The 25,209-nt window shown below is 44.7% G+C and overlaps 1 protein-coding gene across 5 annotated transcripts in view; it reads right to left on the reverse strand.

Annotated features, from left to right (window-relative positions):
• chd6 (chromodomain helicase DNA binding protein 6) overlaps positions 1-25,209 on the reverse strand; it is a 67,768-nt gene that overhangs the window by 13,047 nt on the left and 29,512 nt on the right. For 4 of the 5 annotated variants that reach the window (XM_008408312.3, XM_008408311.3, XM_008408315.3 and 1 more), the window contains exons 9-40: positions 24,928-25,045; positions 24,419-24,505; positions 24,206-24,343; positions 23,058-23,179; positions 22,746-22,989; positions 22,001-22,177; positions 21,754-21,897; positions 21,580-21,678; positions 20,353-20,509; positions 20,072-20,282; positions 19,128-19,323; positions 18,305-18,469; positions 16,396-16,575; positions 16,198-16,308; positions 15,464-15,666; positions 15,283-15,363; positions 13,957-14,075; positions 13,715-13,874; positions 13,416-13,505; positions 13,201-13,304; positions 11,274-11,403; positions 10,079-10,157; positions 9,626-9,725; positions 8,011-8,383; positions 7,727-7,935; positions 7,407-7,504; positions 6,107-6,880; positions 5,305-5,559; positions 3,862-4,105; positions 2,069-3,337; positions 1,334-1,485; positions 287-544 (exon numbers count right to left, since the gene is read on the reverse strand). In XM_008408312.3, coding sequence (XP_008406534.2) covers positions 287-544; positions 1,334-1,485; positions 2,069-3,337; positions 3,862-4,105; positions 5,305-5,559; positions 6,107-6,880; positions 7,407-7,504; positions 7,727-7,935; positions 8,011-8,383; positions 9,626-9,725; positions 10,079-10,157; positions 11,274-11,403; positions 13,201-13,304; positions 13,416-13,505; positions 13,715-13,874; positions 13,957-14,075; positions 15,283-15,363; positions 15,464-15,666; positions 16,198-16,308; positions 16,396-16,575; positions 18,305-18,469; positions 19,128-19,323; positions 20,072-20,282; positions 20,353-20,509; positions 21,580-21,678; positions 21,754-21,897; positions 22,001-22,177; positions 22,746-22,989; positions 23,058-23,179; positions 24,206-24,343; positions 24,419-24,505; positions 24,928-25,045 — 6,847 coding nt within the window. The remainder of the gene's footprint in view (positions 1-286; positions 545-1,333; positions 1,486-2,068; positions 3,338-3,861; positions 4,106-5,304; positions 5,560-6,106; positions 6,881-7,406; positions 7,505-7,726; positions 7,936-8,010; positions 8,384-9,625; positions 9,726-10,078; positions 10,158-11,273; positions 11,404-13,200; positions 13,305-13,415; positions 13,506-13,714; positions 13,875-13,956; positions 14,076-15,282; positions 15,364-15,463; positions 15,667-16,197; positions 16,309-16,395; positions 16,576-18,304; positions 18,470-19,127; positions 19,324-20,071; positions 20,283-20,352; positions 20,510-21,579; positions 21,679-21,753; positions 21,898-22,000; positions 22,178-22,745; positions 22,990-23,057; positions 23,180-24,205; positions 24,344-24,418; positions 24,506-24,927; positions 25,046-25,209) is intronic. The other variant, XM_008408314.3, reaches the window with a different exon arrangement.

The raw sequence follows: 25,209 nt of genomic DNA on the forward strand, positions 1-25,209 counted from the left end.
TTTTGTCTAATTTCTAGTCCACATATCTTAAAATTAAGTTAAACTTTTCTGGAAGCTGTAGGAGCTTGTTTGAAGTGAATACGGTTTTGTGTTTTTGCAGTGTAACATCGTCTGGGTTTGAGCTTCTGATTATTCTGTGGCAGATATTCTTTTCGACATTGAGCACTTCTGGGGACAAAAACCGGACAGAACCATGGCATGGAAGACAGAAACATGTAGACGGGTGATAGATATGTAAAAAAGGAGAATATTGAATTAATTCGCTGGTTTTTGCAGAACGCCTCACCTTGGGAAGTCGAGTGAGGGGCGGCGGGACGGGGAACCCCAGGCCGCCCTGCTGGACCCGCGGCTGGCCCGGTCCGGCGCCGGGACCCGTGCCGGGCAGGAACCCGGCTCGGTGGTGGTGGTGCTGCGCTAAACTGTTAGCCAGGCACGAGTTGGCTGCCACGGAGCCAGGGGAGTCGTATTGTTCGCTCGATGACGGCCATTTTCCCTTCAGGATGGCGTGGCAGATGCTGTCCAGCCGGTTGATAATAACTCTGTCCTGCAGGGGGCGATCACAAGCAGAGCTGCAGCAGTAAATTCCCTAGAACTACCGTTTGTTTGTTTTGTTCAATTATGAACTTGGTGTTTTTACATCAGGCAGGTTCAGCTGCTGAACTAAATTTCCACCAAAAACTCTGAAATTAATCTTAGAAATTTCCTAGAAAGAAAACGGGAACATTTCTGAGATTCAGAAGTCAAAAAGTTTAGACATTCTGGAAAATTTTATTCTCGCAAATTTCCGATTTTTCAAACTCAAGAGAAAATTCGAGAAAATTTCTGAAATTAATCTCAAAATTTCACTTTTTTAAAAAATTTTTTTAAACTTTTCAAACCCTAATTTCAAAGTTTCTTCCACAGAATTTCTGAAATTAATAAAAAAAATTTCTTGCAGATTTTTAGCTTCTGAAACGCAGACATTTTCATTTTTTCTAGAAAATTTCTGAGATTCATCTCAAAATTTCTGAGCTTTTCAGCAGAAATTTAGTCTGTTTTCCTTTCTGCAGTGGCTCTAATCATCATCAATCGTTTTACTCCTCCATTGTACGGAGCAGTAAAATAACAGACAAAAATCTGAAATCTTAAATCTCGAAAGATCCTTCCTGAAAAGATAAACATGCAAATTTGTCTGGATAAAAACTGTTTAAAAACAGTGAAAATCCATATGAGAAACGATAAGGAACCAAATCGATAAGCGGAATCGGTATCACATCCCTACGTCTAGACAGAAGGGAAAACAAAGAAAATGGCCGCCCGTCTTGCATCCCCTGTGAGGAAGGGCTGAGCGAACCTTCGGCCACTCGGAGAAGGAGAAGAGCGCTTTCTCCTGCAGCAGCTGAGCGATGGTCGGCTCCCGGCTCTCATGCAGCCCGTCGGGAATCTCGCACATGGAAGCCGGAGCTGCAAACCTCGGACTGCCGGGATATCCTTCCACCGCAGGAACTGCAGAGGCAGCAGAGAAACGCAACATTGATTTCACTTATTATGTTTTATTTATTCAGTCATTAAATAATTTATTTGCATTTCAAAAAACTGAAACAATTTAAACAATTTCACTGAAAAGGTAAAGGTAGAAGACAAAGGATTGAATTTATGTCCTACACATCAAACTAAATTAATCATAAATCGGTACAGTATGCAATTCTGTTGTTCTTTTTATAAAAATTCAGACGTTTCAGCTTTAATCTCAGGATTCTGATTTTCATCTTCTGAGAATAAAAGTCAGATTTATTTTTTTTCCCCAGTGGCTCTAATCTTCTTCTGTAGATATTAAAATTCAATTCAGTTTTACTTTATTCTGACTGTTTTCTCAAAATCCACATTATTTTCAGAAAAAGATAAAAGTCAGACTTTCCTCAGATTTGACATTTTTTTCTAAAAATCCTGACATTTTGTCTCAAAATTCTCTCATTTCTTTAAATTTTCTACGTCATATTGTTTTAAGTGGCCCTAATCTTCCTCCGTAGATATAAAATTCAACCCAGTAATGTTTAATTGATCGAAGGAAAGGTGGAATCGTTCGTACCCGGGGAGCTCGGCCTCTCCTCCTTCACCTGGCCTTTCAGCGGACTCTCCGCCGCCGCCGCCACCGCCTCGCCCTGCTCCAGCTTCGGCGTCAGGACCGTGCTGTCCGCCTCCAGCGTCTCCCGCTTCATCTCCACCTTCACCTCAGGCGAGGCTGTGAACTCCAGAACCTCCGGCTTCACCTCGGCTTTGATCCCAGAGCCGTTCGAGAACGCCGCGAACTCCAGAGCGTCGGGTTTGCTTTCGGGCTTGATGGCGGACGTCTCTGGAAATCCGGCCAACCTCAGAGCTTCCGGTTTCATCTCCGCCTTGAACCTCGCGCCGTCCGGGTAGACGGCGAACCGCAGGTCGGCCGGCTTCACTTCCGGTTTGATTTTGCCGCAGTCGGAGAAAGCGACGAACTGCAGGACTTCGGGTTTGACGTCGAAGCTCTCGGACTTCATGGAGAAGCTGAGGTCTTCGGGTTTGACGTCGAGCAACGGCGCTCGCAAAGGAAACTCCAGCTGCTCGGCTTTGGTGTCCTCGGACTTCACGGGGAAGGAGAGGAAACGGGAATGCTTGATGTCGGAACTGTCTGGGCAGACGTCCTCCGCTGCCTCGGTTTTCGGAACCACAAACCGCAGTGGCTTCCTCTCTTCATCGATGGAGAACTTAAGATCCGATGACTTCGCATCGACGTCGTTTAAAGTCAAATCAGCCTTGATGTCATTTTGATCCAGGAGATTTTCCCGATCCAGAGAGAAAGACGAAGTTTCGCTCCGGTTCAGGTCGGGATCCACTGAGACGGTGCGCTCTCCGGGTTCTGCTAGCTCTGACCCGGCCAGCGCCACCAGACCGGGTTTGTCCTCCATCGGTTCCTCCGCAGCGTCGCCCAGACAGACGCAGTCCAGCCGACCCTCGGAGATCTCGTTAACCTGATCCGCGCCAAAACCACCACCAGAACTTTGGGAGCTCTCCTTCATTTCCAAAAACTCTCCGGTTTCGCTGCGGATAAACGCCTCGGCGTCAAGAGAACTGTCCATCGAGCGTTCCTCTTCGGTTTGATACAGGATCAGGCCGTCCACGTCTTCTGGCGGCGCCTCGATGGACGCCGGACACGCCAAGCTGCCGTCCTGCTCCAGCTTCCCCAGGTACGGCTGCACATCCCGGGACAAATCCTCGCCGTCGTCCTGGAGGTCCGGAGAAAGCCGCTGCAGGATCTCCTCCGTCTTATCCGGCTCCTGTTCTCCGTCCTCCATCTGCGGCCCAACCAGGACGCCACGGTCCGCACCTTTCAGCAGAAACAACGAGAAGGCCAATAAATCAATTAGCTGCATCATAAATGAAAACCAACTCAATCATTTCCATTTGTATAATTTGTTTCTCTCTTTTCTCTCATTTTCTTACAAAATCTGGATGCTGAAGGTTTTCAGTTTGGTCTTTTATTCTGAACTAGCCCTTTTGTTGAAGGACAGTTTTGTTTACAGAGAAATCACAACTCATTTTATTTGTTGTTTCTCTTGTTTCGTTTATTTATTTTGGATATTAAGAATGTTTTCCTGTTCCAGTGTTAAATGTTCATTAGAGTTTAATGTGTTCTTGCATTTTTATGCCATTACCATTAAATTACTCAAAAATGGTCTCAAAACAACAACAACAACATCATAACTTCCAGGGAAATACACATTTGTTATGGTGTCGGGTCCCAATAACTGTTTAACTGGTTTTCCTAAGTCGGACGCTACTGTCCATACTTTCATTAATTTAAAGGAGATTTCCTTCAGGTCTAAACTCTCTTAATTAAATTTTACGTACCTTCCTTCTCTGCTTCCTCTTCGTCTTTGTCTACGAATTCAAACCCAGCGCCTCCTTCCTGGTCGTCTCCGTCCTCCGCTGGGTGGATCAAGCTCGCGGAGACGTTTGCGTGGCCGAGTCCATCCTGCGGCTCGTGGGCGGTGATGTCGGGTAAAGAGAGGGGCGGCGGCGGGACGTAGGGCAGCGGCGGACTGGCCGACAGGTCCGTTTGATCCGGACTGGCCTCTTCGTTCACCCCGATGTCCTGAGGGATTGAACACAGAGGAGTCTGGATTACTGCAGGCTTATTCTGATCATCTCCATCTTTTCTGAGCAGTAATTTCAGCACCCAAGTGCGCCAGGCAACCTACATAACCACAGCGAACCACTGATGCACATGACTGGATAGGACAGCGTCAATAACACGTTGCATGTTATTGTTTGCATCCTGACATTTAGCGCCTGCGCACAGCGTTGGCAGGCAGAAAGACGATTCTTTTACATGCCGCGCTGATAGCGGCGCTAGAACAGTTCACTAAATTAAACCTGGACATGTAGGTGCTATTAATTTAGTGAAGTGCGCCATGTAAAGGGAAAAAATTGTTAAACAACAACTCAAAACCACTTGTTCTCTGTGTCAGCTAAGCAGACTTGTTGCCATAGCAACGCGCAGACTTGTTGCCATAGTAACCGACAACGACGGCGCCTCATGTCTCAGGATTCAACACCAAAAAACTATCGAAAACAGATAATTCAGTCCGTTACCATTTTATGTTTTCAGGACTGATGTTTATTTTGCCATTATTAATAAGTGATCAATGCGGTAATTAGCTACGGCTGCTAGCAGCTAAGCTAACACTGCGGAGGTAGATTAGCTACGGCTGCTAACAGCTAAGCTAACACTGCGACGGTAGATTAGCTACGGCTGCTAGCAGCTAAGCTAACACTGCGGAGGTAGATTAGCTACGGCCGCTAACAGCTAAGCTAACACTGCGACGGTAGATTAGCTACGGCTGCTAGCAGCTAAGCTAACACTGCGGAGGTAGATTAGCTACGGCTGCTAACAGCTAAGCTAACACTGCGACGGTAGATTAGTTACGGATGCTAACAGCTAAGATAACACTGCGACGGTAGATTAGCTACGGATGCTAGCAGCTAAGCTAACACTGCGGCGGTAGATTAGCTACGGATGCTAGCAGCTAAGATAACACTGCGGCGGTAGATTAGCTACGGATGCTAGCAGCTAAGCTAACACTGCGGAGGTAGATTAGCTACGGCTGCTAGCAGCTAAGCTAACACTGCGGCGGTAGATTTAGCTACGGCTGCTAACAACTAAGCTAACACTGCGGCAGTAGATTAGCTACGGCTGCTAACAGCTAAGCTAACACTGCGGCGGTAGATTAGCTAATTTAAACACACCAAATTAAACATCACATCTGCATGTCAAGGCTCTCACAGTCCCACCTTAAAAAGCATGTAGCTCGACGACAGCGGCTCCACTGAATCCCCCGTCGAAGGGTGAGACGGGGACGACGAAGGCGGGAGGCCGAGACACTCCTCCAGAGTCCCTCCTTCCTCTCCTCCTCGGTCTCCGCCCTGAGCCTCCTCATCCTCCTCCTCCAGGAAGCCCGTCTCCAGGGCGGCTGGGCCGAGGATGGGGTCGGACTCGTTGAACATGTGCTCAGCTGGACTGGTGTGATCCGCGCTGTCCCAGGGAGCCTGCAGGAAACCCGGCAGATTCAGAAACACCAAGAACAGAGATTTAAGAAATGCAGCGAAAGGAGCTAACGAAACACTAAGAAGATACCAAGAGAACTAGTTGATGTCTCAAAATTACATGTTTTCCTTAAGTAAATCCTCTTTTTTTTGCCATAATTGCTGAAAGGTTTGAACTTATTGTCAGAAAACTGTGAATCCAAAAACAAAACCAGCTTCAAGCAGTGACTTTTTCTGCTGATCTAAGTTTTATATCTAATGCTGTTCAATCTGAAACAGATTCAGGGGGAAAATATACATTTTGTAATATTTCTGATTTAATCTTTCAAACACAGATAAACTGACATAAACCGGCCTGGATTGGCTCATCAGGTGGATCAGGACACTTCCTGCTGAGCCGTTTCCCTCTCTCTTTATTATTATTATTATTTTTCTAAAGTAAGGCCGGTGTAAAGCACTTTGAACTGCTTGTGCTGTAAATAACCTTGACTGATGTAACATTTTAAGGTTTTAATTTCGTGTTCTCTGCCTGGTCTGCGGCGCGGCGTACCTGTAGCTGGTCCAGCTCCACCGACGGCGCCAGCAGCCCCGTTTCCTCCGACGACCCCTGCTCTCCAACCAGGACGTCGCTCCTCAGGTTCGCGTCCAGGTCGGCTCCGCCCACTCCGTACGAGTTGAGCATGCTCTGACCCCCGGTGGCGGAGTTGAAGGGGAACCCGTTGAGCGCGTCCTTGGAGACCTTCCCGCCGTGCAAGGCGTCGGAGTCGTGATGCAGCGCCCCCAGCTCCAGCGTCTCATCCAACGGAGCGCAGTCCAGGAAGTCCACCCGCGACCCCGGTACCATGCCCAGGCTGGGCGAGCCGGAGTCCCTGGCGTCCAGCGGCGGAGGGTGGAGGTGGGGGTGAGAGGAGGAGGATGAGGAAGAGGAGGGCGAAGGCGTGGGCGGCGGCGGCTGGTGGTGCTGGTGGTGGTTGGAGGCCTGTTGCGGATACTCCGGAGGCTGAGGGGAGTGATGGCCGAGCCCCGACTCGTACAGGCAGCAGTGAGGAAGCTGGGACGCAGACGCCGCCATCCCAGGGTGGTGAGGGTGATGATGGCTCTGGGGGTGAAGATGAGCCGGGTGCCGCCTGACGTAGTTCCTGTGAGCCTCCAGGAAGCTGAGCTGCGGGTCGTTGAGGATGTAGAAGTCGGTGCGGCTCAGGCCGTGGCGGGCGGCGCCGACCAGCAGGTCCCGGTCGTGTTTCCCGCTCTCCCACCAGACGGGGAGGTAGAGGGACGGTCGGCACAGCTGGAGGCGGGCCGACAGGAGCGGGTGGCGCAGAACCTGCAGGTCAACAACGAGCTTTACAGAACCGCTTCAGCTACGGAGGCCCAGAAGGGACAAAAATCTCTGGACATAAACAGTGAACCACTTCAGCTACGGAGGCCCAGAAGGGACAAATATCTCTGGACATAAACAGAGAACCACTTCATCTACGGAAGCTCAGAAGTGACAAAAATCTCTGGACATAAACAGAGAACCAATTTAACTAGGGAGGCTTAGAAGTGACAAAAATCTCTGGACATAAACAGAGAACCGCTTCATCTACGGAGGTCCAGAAGAGACAAATATCTCTGGACATAAACAGAGAACCACTTCAGCTACAGAGGCCCAGAAGGGACAAAAATCTATGGCAATAAACAGAGAACCACTTCAACTACGGAGGCCCAGAAGGGACAAAAATCTCTGGACATAAACAGAGAACCGCTTCAACTACAGCTTAGAAGTGACAAATATCCCTGGACATAAACAGACATCTGCTTCATCTACGGAGACTGAGAAAAGCAAACAGTTTCTGCAGAGACCCGACCTGCTCTCGGATCTTCCTCAGCAGCTCGATGCGATACAGTGTCCTGGCGGCGCGCTCTTCAGTCAGCGGCTCCACGAGAACGCCCGGATCTGCCAACCCTGAGGAAAAAAAGTGGAGATTATCAATATTAAACGTCCTGTTTAGCAAAAATTCAGCAGTTATTCCTGAAAATAAGAGCATAAGTACACAGAAAAATTCTGACTTTTTTGGAAATTAGAATTTTAAAGTGTAACTAAGCCAAAGAGAAATTCAGAAAATTCCACCAAAGTTGGCAGAGCAAAAAGATTGCATTTCCTGGCGGCCATTTTGAGCCTCGGTACCTTCTTCCTTCTTCGGCGGGAGCTTGCAGGCCGTCCTGCACATGTTGACGAACGAGTTGAAGTATCGCTCCAGGCTCTCGTCCGTCTTCCTCTCCAGCCGGGCCAGCGCTCTGAACTGGGACCAGTCGAACGCCTTCCTCTCCGGATCGTACACGACGCCGAAGGACGAAACGGTGCGGTAAAAGTCCGCCTGCTCCCGGCGGGTCCACCTGTAACGGAACCAGAGGGATGAATCCCTGATGGCGCGGAAAACCCGATACAACGACGATCTGCAGCGGCGTCACCTCCTCTGCCACTCCAGGAACAACGGGTCCGTCTCCGTGGAAACCACCGAGCACCTCCTCAGCTCCTCGCCCAGCTGCCAGGCCAGCGGCCCGCCGCCGTGGTGGCCGTGAGCCGACCCCGCGCCCCCCATCGCCATGCCGACCAGGCCGTCGTGCAGCAGGAAGTCGTGCCGCAGCAGTGGCTCCCTGCGCAGCGTGAAGCGCTGGTAGGCCGTGATGAGGCGGCGGAACCGGGCCGTCAGGGCCGGGCCGGTGGGCCACAGCGGCCGGGCCTGGACGACGTGAAGAGACGCCACGCCCGACCCGGTGCCCGTCGTCGTCGTGGTAACCAGGGGTCCATCTTGGTTGCACGGGTCGGCTGGCGTCTGGGAATCTGTGGAGGGGAAATGGGTTGAAGAAGAATTCAGATTCTCCACTGAACTTTAGTAGAGCTAGAAAATATTACCAAGTTTTTCTAGTCTAGTTTCTAGAGCAAACGTTTTAGTTCACTCAAAATAAGACAAAACTAAATTACAAGTAACTTTCCAACAAAATAAAGGCGTTTATATTTTAAGGTAAAAAATTTTAAGAGTAATTTTATTTATTTCTGGATGGTAGGTCAACCAGAAAACACTTGTCTTTTCCAGCAGCCGTTGTACAGCACAAACAGCAATAAAACCAGCTGACTAAATGTGTTGGAACTCAGTTAGGTTGCTAGGTAACAGGCGGAACTCTGCTGGGGTTGCTAGGTAACGGCTGCCTGCTGGTTTGCGTTCCAGAGGTTTTTGAAAACGGCTCATTTTCCAGACAGCGTAGGGCATGAAGTTATTGTGTTTTTTTTGTGAGTGTTTTTTAGAAGCAGTCAGGACTCAACTGGGAGGATAAAAACCAGCAAATTCTGCAGTGACAATTTTAATGTTTTGTTCCATAACCTTTTTAACGTTGGACAGAAAATGACGTTGAATCCACATTTTTGCGAAGACTGAGGCTTTTAAATGCTGTGGTCTTTTGAACATCTGACGAACAGCACATTTCAGTTTAATGGTTGTTAAATAAAATAGTCTCACTGCCATTTCTTCTTTCACTTCACTTAAGACTCTTCTTAAGCTCCAACGGGTCAAAATGTGAATTGTTGCCATTTTTCAACTGGTCTTAAAAGTTTCAGTCAGGAGGGCGACAGGCCTGCCACTTTAACAAATGTTGCTGAACAATTAATTGTCCCAGAAATTATTGCGATAAGCGATTATGATGTTATTTTGAGACCATTTTCAAGTAATAATGGCCTAATAATTCAAGAACACATTCTCAAAGATCAATAACCTTTCAATTAAAATGAACATTTTACACTGTAACTGGAAGACATTTTAAATATCCAAAATAAATAAAACAAAAATTAACTATGAAGTTTCTCTAAACAAAATTGCCCCTCAGAAAAAGGATCTAGTTGAGACCAAACACCAGACTGAAGAAGTTTATCATCCAGACTTTGGTAGAAAAAGAGAAACGATAAATCATGCAAATGGAAATTATTGAGTTTGCTTTAATTTATGATGCGGTTAATTGATTTATTGCTAATTGCGGCAGGTCTAAGTGAAAATATCGTCTGGTTTACTGGCCAACAGGAAGCGTTTTTCACCTGGAACGTCTTTCTGCTGCTGCTGCTGGTCCGCCGCCTCGGCCTGAGCCGTGCTGTCGGGTTTCTCTGATGTGTCGACGCTGGAACAGGTTTCCTCCCCCTCAGAAAAAAAATTAAAATGTTTTCTGATGGTTTTTAGCTGCTTTTCCTCATCAGCTACAGCCCAGGATGCATTTACAGAGAAAAAAGCAGCTTTAAATCAGCTCTTTAAGCCGGATTCCAGTGCAGTTTCTGGTGTTTTCCTGTATTTTAACAGGTTGGGTGTTTTTTCTTAAAGCTGCAGCGTCCCAAGACCTCTCAGCATCCATAAATAAAAATCTGTAAGTTAGATTTTCCTAAACAGAACAATCCATTTTAATGAGTTCCATCTGTAAATCTGTTACTTTTGCAGCAACCACAAAGCAGATTTCTACCAAAGTGTGCAACAAAAAGAGCAAAAACCCTGAGCTCTACCTGTCTGTTGTCGTCTTGATCCTCCTCTCCGTTCGCTTTGCTTTCCGGCTTCTCCTTCACCTCCTCCGTTTTACAGCTGCTGACAGGGGAAAAAAAGATAAAAGACAAGTTAACAAACGATGACGGCGCTAAAGAGCAACACAGATCCATCAGCAGATGCTGTTCAGAGGGAGTTCACCATCAAAACGCTGCTGTGATCTCAGCAGAGAGAGAAAAACGCTCAGAAACGATGCAACAAATGTCTTCAGCAAGAAACTAAACCTGGAACTGAGACAAACTAGATCAGAGTCATCAAGAACCTCCTGGTTCATTTCAGACGGAAACAAATCTGACCTCGAGTTGAAGGGTTTGAGCTCCACGTTTTAATCAAGTAAAGATAAAAAGTATCTGGTAAAAAGGCGACTAAAGTACCGAGTGACTGATCACAACAATCATTAATAATTAAAAATAACATCATCAGATGAACCAAAATATACATTTAAATGGAAATGTTGGTATTTTAAACACCAAAATGACAATATAAATAACACTTGATAAAGTCAGGAAAAAAACCCAGTTTTTTTCCAAATCAGTTTCTTTTCTTATAAATCTTTAACAAAACAAGGAACTGAATGTTTTTTATTCAGTTTTATTCAGTTCCTCACACTGGAAAAGAATCCAGAAAATTTACTAAAGTAAGAAGAGCAACACTTCATAATGAAATTACTCAAGTAAAAGTACAGCGTGGAACTAGTTCTTTTTCATATCATCTACTCAAACAAGTTCCTATAAGAAGCTGAAAAGTTACTTTTGAGTTAGTTTTGTCTTATTTCAAGTGCACAGAGATATTCGCTCTAGGAGCTAGATCAAAAAAATCAAAAGATTTTATGTGTTTTTGCAGTGTAAGGATAATAAAGAAGAAGAGAGGTAAAATCTGGCAGGTGATCTGATTTGTGCAATAAAATTCATGAAGCGAAGCATCAAAAGTTCCACTTTTAATTTAAAAACGAGGAAAAAATGGATATAAAAGTTAATTTATATCCAGATGGGAATCATGTAGCAGCAGTTCTTTACCTCCTACTGCTGCAAGTCAACAAAACTTTATTTATTTTACCTTTCTTCAATGCTTTATTCAACGTCTTACCTGTCTACATGAAAAGTCTGAAGTCTTTAAATGCAAATTAAGCCTTTTTTTGTAATTAATCATAATTTTCACCTGTCCGTCAGCTCGGCAGCCGCCTCCGATCCTCCCTGCTCTGCAGACAGAGCTGTGACGTCCGGCATCCCGACTCTTTCCAGGAAGCAGAGGTCCGGATCGGCGCGCATGGCGTTGTAACGCTCGTATCCTGGACAGGAACAGAGAGACGGAGTCAAAACGCACAGGAAACGCAGCAGGAAGCAAAATGATGCTCAAGTTTCATTAACACAAAAACACCAAAAAAAACTACAACTGAGAAAATCGAGGATTTTAAGGGAAGTTTTCAAACATTTCCAGCATCACAGAATAAAAATGAACGAAAAAAATACAGATTCAGTTCACCACCATATCATAGTTATTACCGTTATTAATCATTTTTCTGTGATATTCTAAATTTTAGAGAAGGGACAAAGTAAACAGGACAGAAAACAAAGAACTAATTTATTTAAAATATCCTAAAATTTCAATACTGCACTTTAAAATAAAAGACGATCAATAAATCACTGAGCTTTTAGGAACAATAAGCATTACATTACATAGAAAAAACCCAAATAAATCATGTTGAGTGAAATAACCTCATAAAAAGAAAGTTACAAAAAAAAAAAAAGGCTCCAAAAATGTTCTTGTCAACAACTTATAGAAATAACTTCTAACGGACTTAAAACACGAAAAGTTTAGTCTGATTCAAGAGGAGTTTATTGTGCAAAACTCATATTTGCACATTATTTTTACTTCCATTTGGGTCTCAGCTGCTTCTAGAAACACAAAACGCTCCAGAAAAATCCAGTCGGTGTTTTGGCAACAGGTTAACGTCTGTTTGGTATCTGGAAACTGAGCCGTTTCAAAAACCTCCCGACTGTTACGTCACATTATATGGGCACTTCACCGTTACCTAGCAACCCCAGCCAGCCCTGCCACGTTACCTAGCAACCCCAGCTAGCCCAGCCCCGTTACCTAGCAACCCCAGCCAGCTCAGCCCCATTACCTAGCAACCCTAGCCAGCCCAGCCCCGTTACCTAGCAACCCCAGCCAGCCCAGCCCCGTTACCTAGCAACCCCAGCCAGCCCAGTTACCTAGCAACCCCAGCCAGCTCAGCCCCATTACCTAGCAACCCCAGCCAGCCCAGCCCCGTTACCTAGCAACCCCAGCCAGCCCAGCCCCGTTACCTAGCCACCCCAGCCCCGTTACCTAGCAACCCCAGCCAGCCCAGTTACCTAGCAACCCCAGCCAGCCCAGTTACCTAGCAACCCCAGCCAGCCCAGCCCCGTTACCTAGCAACCCCAGCCCTGTTACCTAGCCAGCTCAGCCCCATTACCTAGCAACCCCAGCCAGCCCAGCCCCGTTACCTAGCAACCCCAGCCAGCCCAGCCCCGTTACCTAGCCACCCCAGCCCCGTTACCTAGCAACCCCAGCCAGCCCAGTTACCTAGCAACCCCAGCCAGCCCAGTTACCTAGCAACCCCAGCCAGCCCAGCCCCATTACCTAGCCACCCCAGCCCTGTTACCTAGCCAGCCCAGCCCCATTACCTAGCCACCCCAGCCCTGTTACCTAGCAACCCCAGCCCCGTTACCTAGCAACCCCAGCCCCGTTACCTAGCAACCCCAGCCCCGTTACCTAGTAACCCCAGCCAGCCCAGCCCCGCTTAATTCTAGCCGACCTAAAACAGGAGAAGTTTAGTCTGATTTGACTTCACACAGTGAGAAAAAAATGTTTACAGTGTTTTTATTAAGAGTATGAAACATCTGGTTTCAACTTTAAATATTTTTTTCCAAATTTAGGCTTTAAATCAAACGCTAGATTGGACTTTATTACAGGTTGAACATCAAACTCTTGAGGATTTGAAGCAGCCTCTGTGAATTGGGACGTATCGATTGAGTGTATTGGAAACCCAAGCGGTAATCTCGGTGTTACTCGGATGAAACGACAGCAACTTTCCGAGTCTCACCGTGTTTGTGGACTCCTATGAGGAGAGACTTGTCAGCGTCTGTGTCCCACCAAGTCACTGGAATCTCAATGTAGTCGATGTCAGGCAGCGACACCTCCAGCTTACTGTCGATGCACAAATAATCGAGCTGTTATCGTCAAGATCTGGACCATTTATCGACTGGCAGAGTCCTTTCTTCCTCATTTGATTGAACATCCGCCATGTTTGCTACGTACCTGGCAGGTACCCCCTCCTGAGATTGATTAGCAGCCTCACCCAGAACCTCCACCTTCAGGTAGTACAACATCCTCACCCTCAGCAGCACCCTGGGACAAAAGACAAGTGGCAAAGGTTGAAAACGAAAAGCTAATCTATCATGTTTAGTGCACCGAGAGGAAAACATCAGCTGCTCAAAATGAGTTTTATTTAGCTGGACTGAGGGCAGAAAAGGTTGCAGCTCCTCCTCCATATGTTCTGCGTGGTTTCTTTAAAACCATCTGAAAACCTTCTAGCGTTTCTGAGCTCCTATACTGACTTGTTGCAGTGCTGTTTGAGGTGCTTCTTGTAGCTCTCGTCCTGCAGCACCACCTCTGGGTTACAGTGGACGAGCCAGTCAGCGTTTTTAACGTCGGGAACGTTCAGCTGATTCTTCAGCTTCTTCCCCTTCCTGCCCCGAGGAACCGGAGCAGACAGACCTGCGCACACAAACCGGACGCATTAACCTGAACCGGTAAAAACAAAGCAGCGCGCGTCGCATGTGGGCGGAGAAAGTCTAACCCGAGTGGTTGAGCAGCGCCTGGTCCTGTCCGTCTTTAGAAGGAGAGATCAGATCCCAGATGAAGCTCTTGATCTTGTCGTCACCTTTGTAGTGTTTCAGGCAGTAAACCAGCAGAGCCCTAATGGAAAAAACAGTCACATAATGTCTGAATGCTTTCACTTAAAACAAGGAAAGTTCAAACATTATCAAGCTAAGTTTTCAGACGTTTCCAGCACTTTGGAGATAAAAACTATGCAAATGAACAAAGAAAACACAGCTCCAATTCACTATTTGTTATTACCGCAGTTATCTACATTCACAAACAGGGACAAGTTAAACTAAAATATAAACAAAACAAAAAAAACATCCCTCCGTTTCAACAACAATGTTTAACTTACAGAATATAACATGATCATTAAGCCACTAATAATAATAAATATTCATTACAAATTACTTTCCTCCTCAAATTAAATATATCAAATATATCACAATATATCAAGAAAGTTGAAAAAAAATCTCTATAAAACTGAGATTTTCTTTCATTTAGCAAATAAAAGTAACTGTTTGATTCCAACTGACCTAAAACAAGAAAAGTTTAGTCTGATTAAAGCAAACCTATAATGCAAAACTCATATTTTATGTGTTTTGTTTTTTTTTTACTTCCATTTGGGTTTCAACTGCTTGTAAAAACAGTCACATTCTATGGGAACTGTGCCGTTACCTAGCAACCCCAGCCAAGCTCAGCCCGTTACCTAGCAACCCCAGCCCGTTACCTAGCAACCCCAACCAAGCTCAACCCCTTACCTAGCAACCCCAGCAAAGCTCAGCCCGTTACCTAGCAACCCCAGCCAAGCTCAGCCCGTTACCTAGCAACCCCAGCCAAGCTCAGCCCGTTACCTAGCAACCCCAGCCAAGCTCAGCCCGTTACCTAGCAACCCCAGCCAAGCTCAGCCCGTTACCTAGCAACCCCAGCCAAGCTCAGCCCGTTACCTTTCTTTATCAAAGAAAATAAATCTCTAAAAAAAAATGTTCTGGCAAATTTTCAGTTGTTTATCAAATATTAATAATTGTGGTAATTCTAACTGACCGAGAACAAGAGAAGTTTAATCTGCTTTAACTCAGACTTAGAAATATGAAAATATCTGGTTTCAACTGTAAATAATGTTTTCTGAATTTAGGCTTTTAATCAAACATTAGATTACACATTAGTACAAAATTGTACAGTGCAAATATCAAACACTTTCAAGGGCTTTATAAAGAAATCATGCTGTTTCCAAACTTTGAAAACACGTCATTGAAATTCAAGCACTTTGAAGGATCCCAAGCGGTTTCGGAGCTTTTCTTACCGACAGATCACCTCCATGTCTCTCTCCGCCAGGTGCCATTTAAACCGACCGTGGTTCAGGATGTCCTTCCACCGACCCCAACTGGAAACCCAAGATTCAGATAAACAACAAACACACCGCTGCAGATCTCACACGGTCTGAAGCGTCAGCATGAAGCACTAGCAGAATGTGGACGTCGTACCCGAAGATCAGGAGATTCTTCTCCACCCGGAAGCACTCGGCGCGGAGGTACCGCCGGGTGCGGTCGCCAAGGCGACGGGTCCGGCACGGCCGCTCCTCCGAGTCGCTGTCCAGCTCGGAAAACTCCATCAGCTCGTCGTCCTCGAAGGAGTTGTAGTGGCGGGTTTGTTTCCTGACGCGCGGCGTGTCGATCACCAGGGACTCCTGGACGGCCAGAGAGAACCGGAGGAATAAAAGTGGAGAAATCTGGGTTGGGAACAAGACTCGCGTCTCAAAAGTCCAGATTTAGTCAGACCAAAACTTCCTGAGGAAACGGTTGCTTTTTATTGATTCAATTTTTAAGCAAAAATACGAAAGTTCACCATAGATTTATGGGAGATATCCCTGCAGTGTCGGAAAAGCAGAGACTATTATGTAAAATTCATATTTTGCACATTTTGATTCTTACATTTACGTTTTAACTATTTCTAAAAAAACAGCTGAACGCTTAAAGAAAAAGAAAAAACACAGAGGTCTTTGACAACAAGTTAACGTTTCTGGTTTCAGGAAAAGGAGCCAATTCAAAAACCTTCCTTTTCAAGGAAGCATAATAAGTCACCTTTAAGGAGAGTTAGACGTAGTTGAACTAAAGGATGGAAGCGCTGCTGGACGTATGAACGGATGGATGTAAGAAAAGGACAAATTTACGATGGACGGATATATAATAATTAGGGTTTTATTTCAGAGATATCATACCTTCTCTGATCTGGAGTCGATTTCCACCTCAGCGATTTTTGCCCATTTCTGCCAGAAGTTTGGATCGTCCAAAGAAATGTCCGTTCTGTTGCCGGACGACACAAAGCTGGCCTGAAGATGCAGAAACAAAAAATAATATTAAAAACAGTTTTATAAGCAGAATGAATGATTTTAGCAGAAACATTTGATGTGTCGGACCTTTGCAAACGTGGAGCCTTTCCCTTCAGACTGGATGGTGATGGTCTGCGTCCGCCTCTGCAGGATCTGATCGATGTCTTCCTCGCAGAACTTGGAGCCTTCGTCTTCCTCGTCCATCAGCGCGCCGTACGCTCCCTTCTTCAACAAATCCTCCACTTCCAGCTTGGAAAGCTGCTGCACCTGCAGCACCAACCAAAACACTGAAATTCAAGAACTTCTCAAGCATTTTCAAGGTAAGTTTTCAAGGTTTTACAGCACCACACCTTGGAGGCAAAAATAAATCAAAAAAACTAAAAAATGGTCTCAATTCAATATTATACCATGTCATTTATTACTAGTATATAAAGATAATAGTATGTAAAATCACGTTTTGTGACAGTATTTTATATTCAACAGCAGCGACAAGTTAAACTCAAATATAACAAAACTTTATGTTTTGAAATATCTCTCTCATATCCTACACACCCGACTGATGCGAGAAAAAAAAACAACACATTTAAAAAATCCTCAATTTAAATAATGTTGCTTAACTTATGAGATACAAGTCAACCTTTATTTCAACAACTCAGATCAATAAGTCACTGAGCCATTAGGAATAATAAACATTCATCACATAGAAACAATCCAAACAAATCATGTTACGATAAAATAACCTCCCTGCTCGAATGAAATGCTGAAATATGGTGTACAGAGAAAGTTACGAAAAACATTCTAAAAACAAAACTGAGGTTTTCTTTCACTTAGCAACATTATTTTATGCAAAACTCACTTTTTACACGTTTTTGTACATTTGGGTTTCACCTGCTTCTAAAAAACAGCCCAAGTCACATTCTATGGGGCAATGTGCCGTTACCTAGCAACGCCAGCCATGCCCAGCCCTGTGACCTAGCAACGCCAGCCATGCCCAGCCCCGTTACCTAGCAACGCCAGCCATGCCCAGCCCCGTTACCTAGCAACGCCAGTCATGCCCAGCCCCGTTACCTAGCAACGCCAGCCATGCCCAGCCCCGTTACCTAGCAACGCCCGTCATGCTCAGCCCCGTTACCTAGCAACGCCAGCCATGCCCAGCCCCGTTACCTAGCAACGCCAGTCATGCCCAGCCCCGTGACCTAGCAACGCCAGCCATGCCCAGCCCCGTTACCTAGCAACGCCAGCCATGCCCAGCCCCGTTACCTAGCAACGCCAGCCATGCCCAGCCCCGTTACCTAGCAACGCCAGCCATGCCCAGCCCCGTTACCTAGCAACGCCAGCCATGCCCAGCCCCGTTACCTAGCAACGCCAGCCATGCCCAGCCCCGTTACCTAGCAACGCCAGCCATGCCCAGCCCCGTTACCTAGCAACGCCAGTCATGCCCAGCCCCGTTACCTAGCAACGCCAGTCATGCCCAGCCCCGTTACCTAGCAACAAAAAATGGAACTCCAGAACTTTGGTCAGCTCAAACACAAACATACAAAAAAAGCGTCGTCATCCTACAACGACTTCCTGTCGTCGCCTTCAGTAGGAACATCCGGTTGATGATCACACGGGGTGTGTGAAGCGGAAAAGTGTTTCCGATATGACAAAAACTTTATCCCAGCGCAAAACTATTATGTGAAAAAACGAGTTGTTCTTTTTAATTGTTGTGTTTCGGTTAAACAAATGTATTATCATAATTCTAATTTAAGTGATTTTACGGCTTGTGAGGAAAAAGTGTCTTTTTCTTAGTTATGTAAAATTATTTGGTTTCAGCTATAAATACTGTTTTCCAAATTTAGGTTTTCAAACAAATATTAGATGGCACTTTATTACAAAACTCTGTAGTTTGAATATCAAGTAACTTCAAGGATTTTTTTTGCAGAAATCAGGCACTTTCCAAACCCGTACAAACCCTGAGCTTTTCTTCCAGTTTTTTGTTAATTCAGACTCTCACCCCGTTGAGGCTTCCTTTGCGGTTGATGTCCTGAAGAACGGCTTTATCCAAACCCAGCTTCAGGCTGGCCTTGTCGAACATTTCCCTCTCGTACGAGTTTCTGGTGATCAGTCTGTAGACTTTCACCGCTTTGCTCTGTCCGATCCGATGGCATCGAGCCTGAGCCTGAAATAAAAAACATGAAAAACCCGTCAAATCAACATTGGTTTCTGCAGAAATGTAAGAAGAATGTGGTTTAATGGAATGGACCAATTTAAAAACGAAGCTGGTTTAATAAAGGGCTTCTGACTGCCCAGATTCAGCCGGTTTGGTCTGACCCGGTCTGGTCCAGTCCAGTCCAGTTCGGTCCAGTCTGGTCCGAGCCAGTCCGGTCCGAGCCAGCCCAGTCCGGTCCGGTCCGAGCCAGCCCAGTCCAGTCCAGTTCGGTGCAGTCTGGTCCGAGCAAGCCCGGTCCAGTACAGTCCAGTTCGGTCCAGTCTGGTCCGAGAAAGCCCAGTCCAGTACAGTCCGGTGCGGTCCGAGCCAGTCCAGTCCGGTCCGAGCCAGCCCAGCCCAGCCCAATCCGGTCCGAGCCAGTCCAGTCCGGTCCGAGCCAGCCCATTCCAGTCCGGTCTGAGCCAGTCCAGTCCGGTCCGGTCCGGTCCAGTCTGGTCCGAGCCAGCCCAGTCCAGTCCAGTCCTGTCTGGTCCGAGCCAGCCCAGTCCAGTCCGGTCCAGTCCAGTCCGGTCCGGTCCAGTCCAGTCCGGTCCGGTCCGGTCCAGTCCGGTCCGATCCGGTCCAGTCCGGTCCGATCCGGTCCATGTCTCCCGGCTCGCTGACCCACCTGCAGGTCGTTCTGCGGGTTCCAGTCCGAGTCGAAGATGATGCAGGTGTCGGCGGCCGTCAGGTTGATTCCCAGCCCTCCGGCCCGGGTGCAGAGCAGGAACACGAAGCGGTCCGAGTCGGGCTTGCAGAACCGGTCGATGGCCGCCTGCCGCAGGTTCCCCCGCACTCGGCCGTCGATGCGTTCGTACGTGTAGCTGAACGCAGCAGAAGCAACGAGCAGATGAGAGCGAACAGTAGCAGTTATTACCTTCTACACTGCACTGTAAAACAAATCATTGTTACATTATTAAATTACATTTTTAAAATTAAAAAACTGTCATTAATAATCAATATTCTAACTCAAATCAAATAGATAAATGTCCCCATAAAATAAAAACGTTCTAATAACAGAAATTGTGAGTTTTTTTGTCGATAACAATTTTATTTATTTCAAGATTTATATCTTTTTATTTCACCGTTTATTCTTTTATTTTGTGAAGCTAATATTCCACTTATTTTATAACTCCATTTTTATTTTATGTGTTAATATTCAAAATAAATAAATAAAAACTAAACTCCACATAAAAACAAACTCATTAAAAAAAACTATTTTTTCCCCACATATATTGAGTTTTATTTTATTTTCATTAGGACATTTAATTGTTATGGCTTCATATTAATAAAGTTTGAATTCTAGTGAACATTTAACACTGGAAGACATTTTAAATATCCAAAATAAATAAACGAAACAACAAATACAATAAATTATTAAGTGTCTGTAAGCAAACTGTCCTTCAAAATAAAAGCCCTAATTGAGACCAAAGCACCAGACTGAAGTTTTATCATCCAGTTTTAAGTAGAAAGAGAGAAAAATGATAAATCATGGGAACTATTGAGTGTGTTTAATTATTTATCATGTGATTTATTGATTAATTTGGACAGGCCTGCGACGGTCCGGCTCACCGCCTCTGGATGAGGTAGTCCTCCAGGATGTCCAGGCAGCGGACCATCTGGGAGAAGATCAGCACCTTGTGGCCCCCCGACAGCAGCTTGGGCAGCAGCTTGTCGATCAGAACCAGCTTCCCGGCCGCCTGGATCATCGCCTGCAGCTGGAAGTCCGGCGCCTCCGGGCTGTGGCTCTTCTTGAAGCTTTCCAGAATCTTCTCCTCCGCGCCTGAAGGAAACGGTTTGAATAAAAACGGCGTAGATCTGAACGACGTTTGCTCCGGAAACGAGGCGCTAACCTGTGATGAGGTACGGGTGGTTGCAGCACTTTCGGAGCTCCATCATGGTGTTGATGAGGTTCGGCATGTTGTGTTGGTTTGCTCCTTTAGACAGGAAGGAGAAGTTCTTCTCCAGGATGGCCCGGTAGTATTTCTTCTGGATGTTCGTCAGCTCCACCTGGACACACACACAAAAAAAAGCTCTGAAACGACCAAAATAAGAAGACTTTCAAACTTTTCCTCCAGTAGAGGTACAAAAATGTACCAATCAGGATGTGGAGCCATAAAAAAGTTTGAGGCTTTTGAAAATCCTTGTTTTTCCTGAGATTATACTACAAATGTTTTGTTTTTTCTAGCAAAGTTTCAACTTTTCAAACTCTGGTATCTCTTTGTTTTTTCTAAAGTTAAACTTAGAAATTGTCTCAAAAAATAACTAACATTTCTGAGTTTGAAGAGTTAAATAATTTATATAAAAACAGCAACATTTCTGAGCTCCGAAAGTTGTACATTTGTGAAAAAACACTGAAAAAACTTGGAAATTTCTGAGTTTCACAAGTTGAACATTTTAGACTTTTGAATCTGAGAAATTTTCCTGTTTCCTAGAAATTTTCTGAGATTAATGTCAAAATTTCCTTGTTTTTTTCTTACAAATTTTAAACTTTTCTAACTCAGAATTTTCTTTGTTTTTTTTTCTTAGATTAAACTTGGAAATTTAGAGATTTATCTCAGAAATTTTCTAGAAAAAAGCTTTGAAATTTCTGAGTTTCACAAGTTGAACATTTTTGACTTTTGAAGCTGAGAAACTTTCCAAAAATTTTACATTTTTGACTTTTTTGATCTCAGAAATTTTTTGCTTTTTCTAGAAAATTTATGAGGTTTGAGTTTTTTCTCTCAAATTTCTCTCAAACTCAGAAATGTTCTTGTTTCTATCTTAGACATTTCTCAGCTCCATCTCAAAATTTCTTGGAACTTTGGCAGAAATTTACTTCCCATCTTGCAAAAGAGCTGCGTAGCCAAGAGGGGTGTATTAGCAGCTAGTCAGCGTTAGCCTGAACCGTTTGAGTCACAGAATGTAATGAGATGCACTACAGAAAAAAAAAATGAAACAGTCCTCCATGACAAATTTTACAGCCAACTTACATTTCTTACATTTTAATTTAAGATGCATGAATTTAAGACTTTTTAAGGTAGATGCTAGGTTTGTGCTAATATTTCAGTTTGTTTAACCGGAGGCAGACAGATCCGAACCTCGATGATGGTTTCCTCTTTAGGCGCCAGATTTTTCTCCACATCGTCCTTCAGTCTCCTCAGCATCATTGGTTTTAAAATGGACTGAAGCTTCTTCACCTGTCGAGGAGCAGAGAGGAAATAAAACACAAACGTTGCCGTCGCCCTGGCGTCCTCGGAGCCGACCGGACCCACCTGCTCGTCCGTCTTCAGGTCTCCGAACTCCTCCAGGAAGGAGCTCTCTGAGGGAAACTGCTGCGGCTCCAGGAAGTTCAGCAGACTGAACAGCTCCTCCACCGAGTTCTGCAGCGGCGTCCCGGTCAGAAGCACCTTGTGTTCCTGTCAGGAAGCGGACCACAACATGTTTCACAACACGTGGCGTCTCTGCCGGAGCAGTCGGAGACGCTACTGAGCGCGTGCGGACGGACGGACGGAGGCTGACCAGGTTCATGAGCTTCAGCCCCTCCAGCAGCTTGCAGTTCCTGTTCTTGAGGCGGTGGGCCTCGTCGATCACAACGCAGCGCCACTGCAGCTTCTTCAGCTCCGGACAGTCGGCCATGATCATCTCGAAGGTGGTGATCAGGCCGTGGAACTTCAGCCCGCCTGAGATCGTGTTGCCCTGCAGCAGAGGATCAGACTTTAAAGACCATTAAGATGAAAGTTAAGGCAAATGTTTTGCCATCAGAAGCTGCGATTCCACTGCTGGTGGTACTGCACTAATGTGGAAAAAACACAATTGTCATCAACTAAGAAATGCAACTAAAATCACACATGAAGATTTTGTTTTAAGTCATTAAAAAACTTCCTGTCGTGTTTTTCATCATTTCCGCCACTATTAACACCCGGTTGTAATGTGTTTAAAGTTAACTAAAAAAAAATGTAATTAAAGTTTTACGGCCAATGGTGAAGACGAACGTTTGGCTAATTTATCAAACTGGCTAAACTAGCTAGTTAGCTATGGAGCAAATAGCATAGCCACCTAACTGGCTACTAATGTAGCAAAACAATCTTGTAGCCTAACTGAAGCTAATAAGCCAATAATTAGCGGCTAGTTAGCGGTAGCCTCAACCGTCTGAGTTCGACTCAAACTTCTGCCCGACTGAAAAGTCCTGTGACATTTTATGGCTGTAGATGAATTTCTGGACGCCACAGAGGCACAGGTGACCTTTCACCTCCCGGCTTCCCACCTGCTGGTCTCGGTAGAACATCTCGTACTGCAGGATCATCTGGCGGCTGATCTGCGAGCCGTGGTACACGATGACGTTCATGTGCGTCCAGGTGCGAAACTCCCGCTCCCAGTTGGTGATGGTGGACAGCGGGGCGATGATGAGGAACGGCCCGCGGATGCCCATTTTGAAGATTTCGTACAGGAACGTGATCGACTGGATCGTCTTCCCCAAACCCATTTCATCTGCCAGGATGCAGTTTTTCCTGAAAACGAGCAGAAGGTGAGCGGGAAACAGGAAGTGGCTTCCCAGTGCGTCTGTCTGGGCGCTCACCTGTTGTACCAGTTGAACATCAACCAGTTCATCCCCTCCAGCTGGTATTCTCTGAGCTGGTTTCCGTTACGGTAATCTCTGGAGCGCTCCAGCTTCTGCCATTTATCTGGAGCTGGGCGTTCCTGCCACACGAAAGATTAAAAATATATAACTAAATAAAACATTAAATGTACTTTAATTTTATACAAGAAACTGTTATTTTATCACGTGTTGATATTTTTATTTTGTATTAATATGTTTTATTATTCTACACATTTTTCAATTCATTTATTTTTTTTTTTACCTTTCAGTTATTTATAAATTTATCTATTTTAATTGTTTATCATATTTTATCGCCTGATTAAGGGAAAGTTTTTATTTTTTACACTAAATGGGCTGATTAAGAGATTTGTTTGTTTTTTTCCTTATTTATTAATTTATTTTTATCTATTTGTCATATTCTCTGGGTTGGTTAAGAGAAATTTTAATTTATGTATTTTTATAAATTTATTTACCATATTAAATGGACTGATAAAGTAGAAGTTTTTATTTGCTTATTGATTTATTCATTTTTATTGATTTATTTATCATATCTGATGGTAAAAATAAGTGGAGACGTTTATTTTATCTATTTATTTGTATTTATTAATTTATTTTCCATATTATATGGGTTAATTAAGGGGAAGTTTCACTAATTTATTAACTAATTCATTAAATTTTATGGGCCGATTACAAGAAGGTTTTTAATTATTCACTATTTATTAATTTAATGGTTTTTATTTTGAATACAAGTTTTTATTATTAATTATTTTAATAATTACACTGTATTGTAATATTTTTCATTTATATCTTTTTATATTTATAAGTTTACTCTCTATTTTTTCACAGATATATTTTGTACAAATTTTTGCAATTTACTTATATTTTACTTGTAGTTATGATCTGCAGCAACTTTGATGTAAAATGATGGTGATTTAAGCCAAATATATATATATATATATATATATATATATATATATATATATATATATATATATATATATATATACGGATAAAGTAATAAAGTGTATTTGAGGCCCTGAATCAACAGAGGTCTCACATGGCTGTGCTGATAAAATTCACGCCGTCAGGACTTGATCGTCGTTCCTTTAAATCTCCGTTCCTCTCACCATGTGTCTGAGGTCCGCCGGACGCTTCTGGATCTCCTCGAACTCCCGGATCTTCTCCGGGTCCAGGTCCTCCTGCAGCTCCCAGGTCGCCTCCTCGTACGACAGGCTGCACCACTTCACCAGGTAGTGGGTCACCTCCTGCAGCAGAAGCACACGCTGCGTCGCCGCCCTCAACAGCCTCCGGGAAATAAAACCGCCCGTCCGGGCACGTACCTCGCCCGTCTCCGTATCCGTGGTAACGGCCACCTCCAGGACGCGGTCGACCTCCACGTAGTCTGGGTTGAATATGTCGTCGTCGGGCTGAAGGGGGAAAACGGAGATGAACGACGCAGAAATCGAATATTCTCAATCGATTATTTGGAAAGTTATTGATATTTGGCACTTTGAGTTAAAATGCAGTTAAATAATTAAATTGAATAAATGCAATGACAGCATTCCTATAATAAACATCAAAAAGCTGCGGCCTTTCGACACACTGCAGGGATTTTCTGTTGATTATGTTTTATTAACAACTGGAAATAAAGAGGACATTGATTTTACAGAATTTGAACACAGTGGAGCTAAATCTGTGAAGAACAGATTAGTAAGACTTCATGATTTGTACAGTTTTTGGCTCAATTCCTGCTCTGTTGTTCTGACTGTTTCGAGTCTGTATAGTCCAGCTAATGATTAATCGATCACTAAACGAGTTGACGATCAATTCAACAACCGGGAAGCTGCACCTCAGTGAACAGGTGCTTCATCTGAGCCTGTTTGGTCCTGAAACGTTTGATCTTCTGGTGGATTCTGGGATCTTTCTCCAGCTCTTCCAAAGTGGCCCATTTGCAGTGCAGGTAGGAACTACAAGCATAAAAAAATAAAAACAAAACGATGATTTAAGTCATGCAGCTTCCGCCGAGTTTTTCTCCATTTGGACACAAAACCAATAAAGTTCATTAGGAATTAATGGCAGAAATTTACAGAAGAAAAAAATTTTAAAATCTGACCTTTTTTCTCAGAAACAC

The sequence above is a fragment of the Poecilia reticulata genome, chromosome 5 (assembly GCF_904066995.2).
Source record: "Poecilia reticulata chromosome 5, P_reticulata-male-v2, whole genome shotgun sequence".
In the NCBI taxonomy this organism is placed as follows: Eukaryota; Metazoa; Chordata; class Actinopteri; order Cyprinodontiformes; family Poeciliidae; genus Poecilia; species Poecilia reticulata.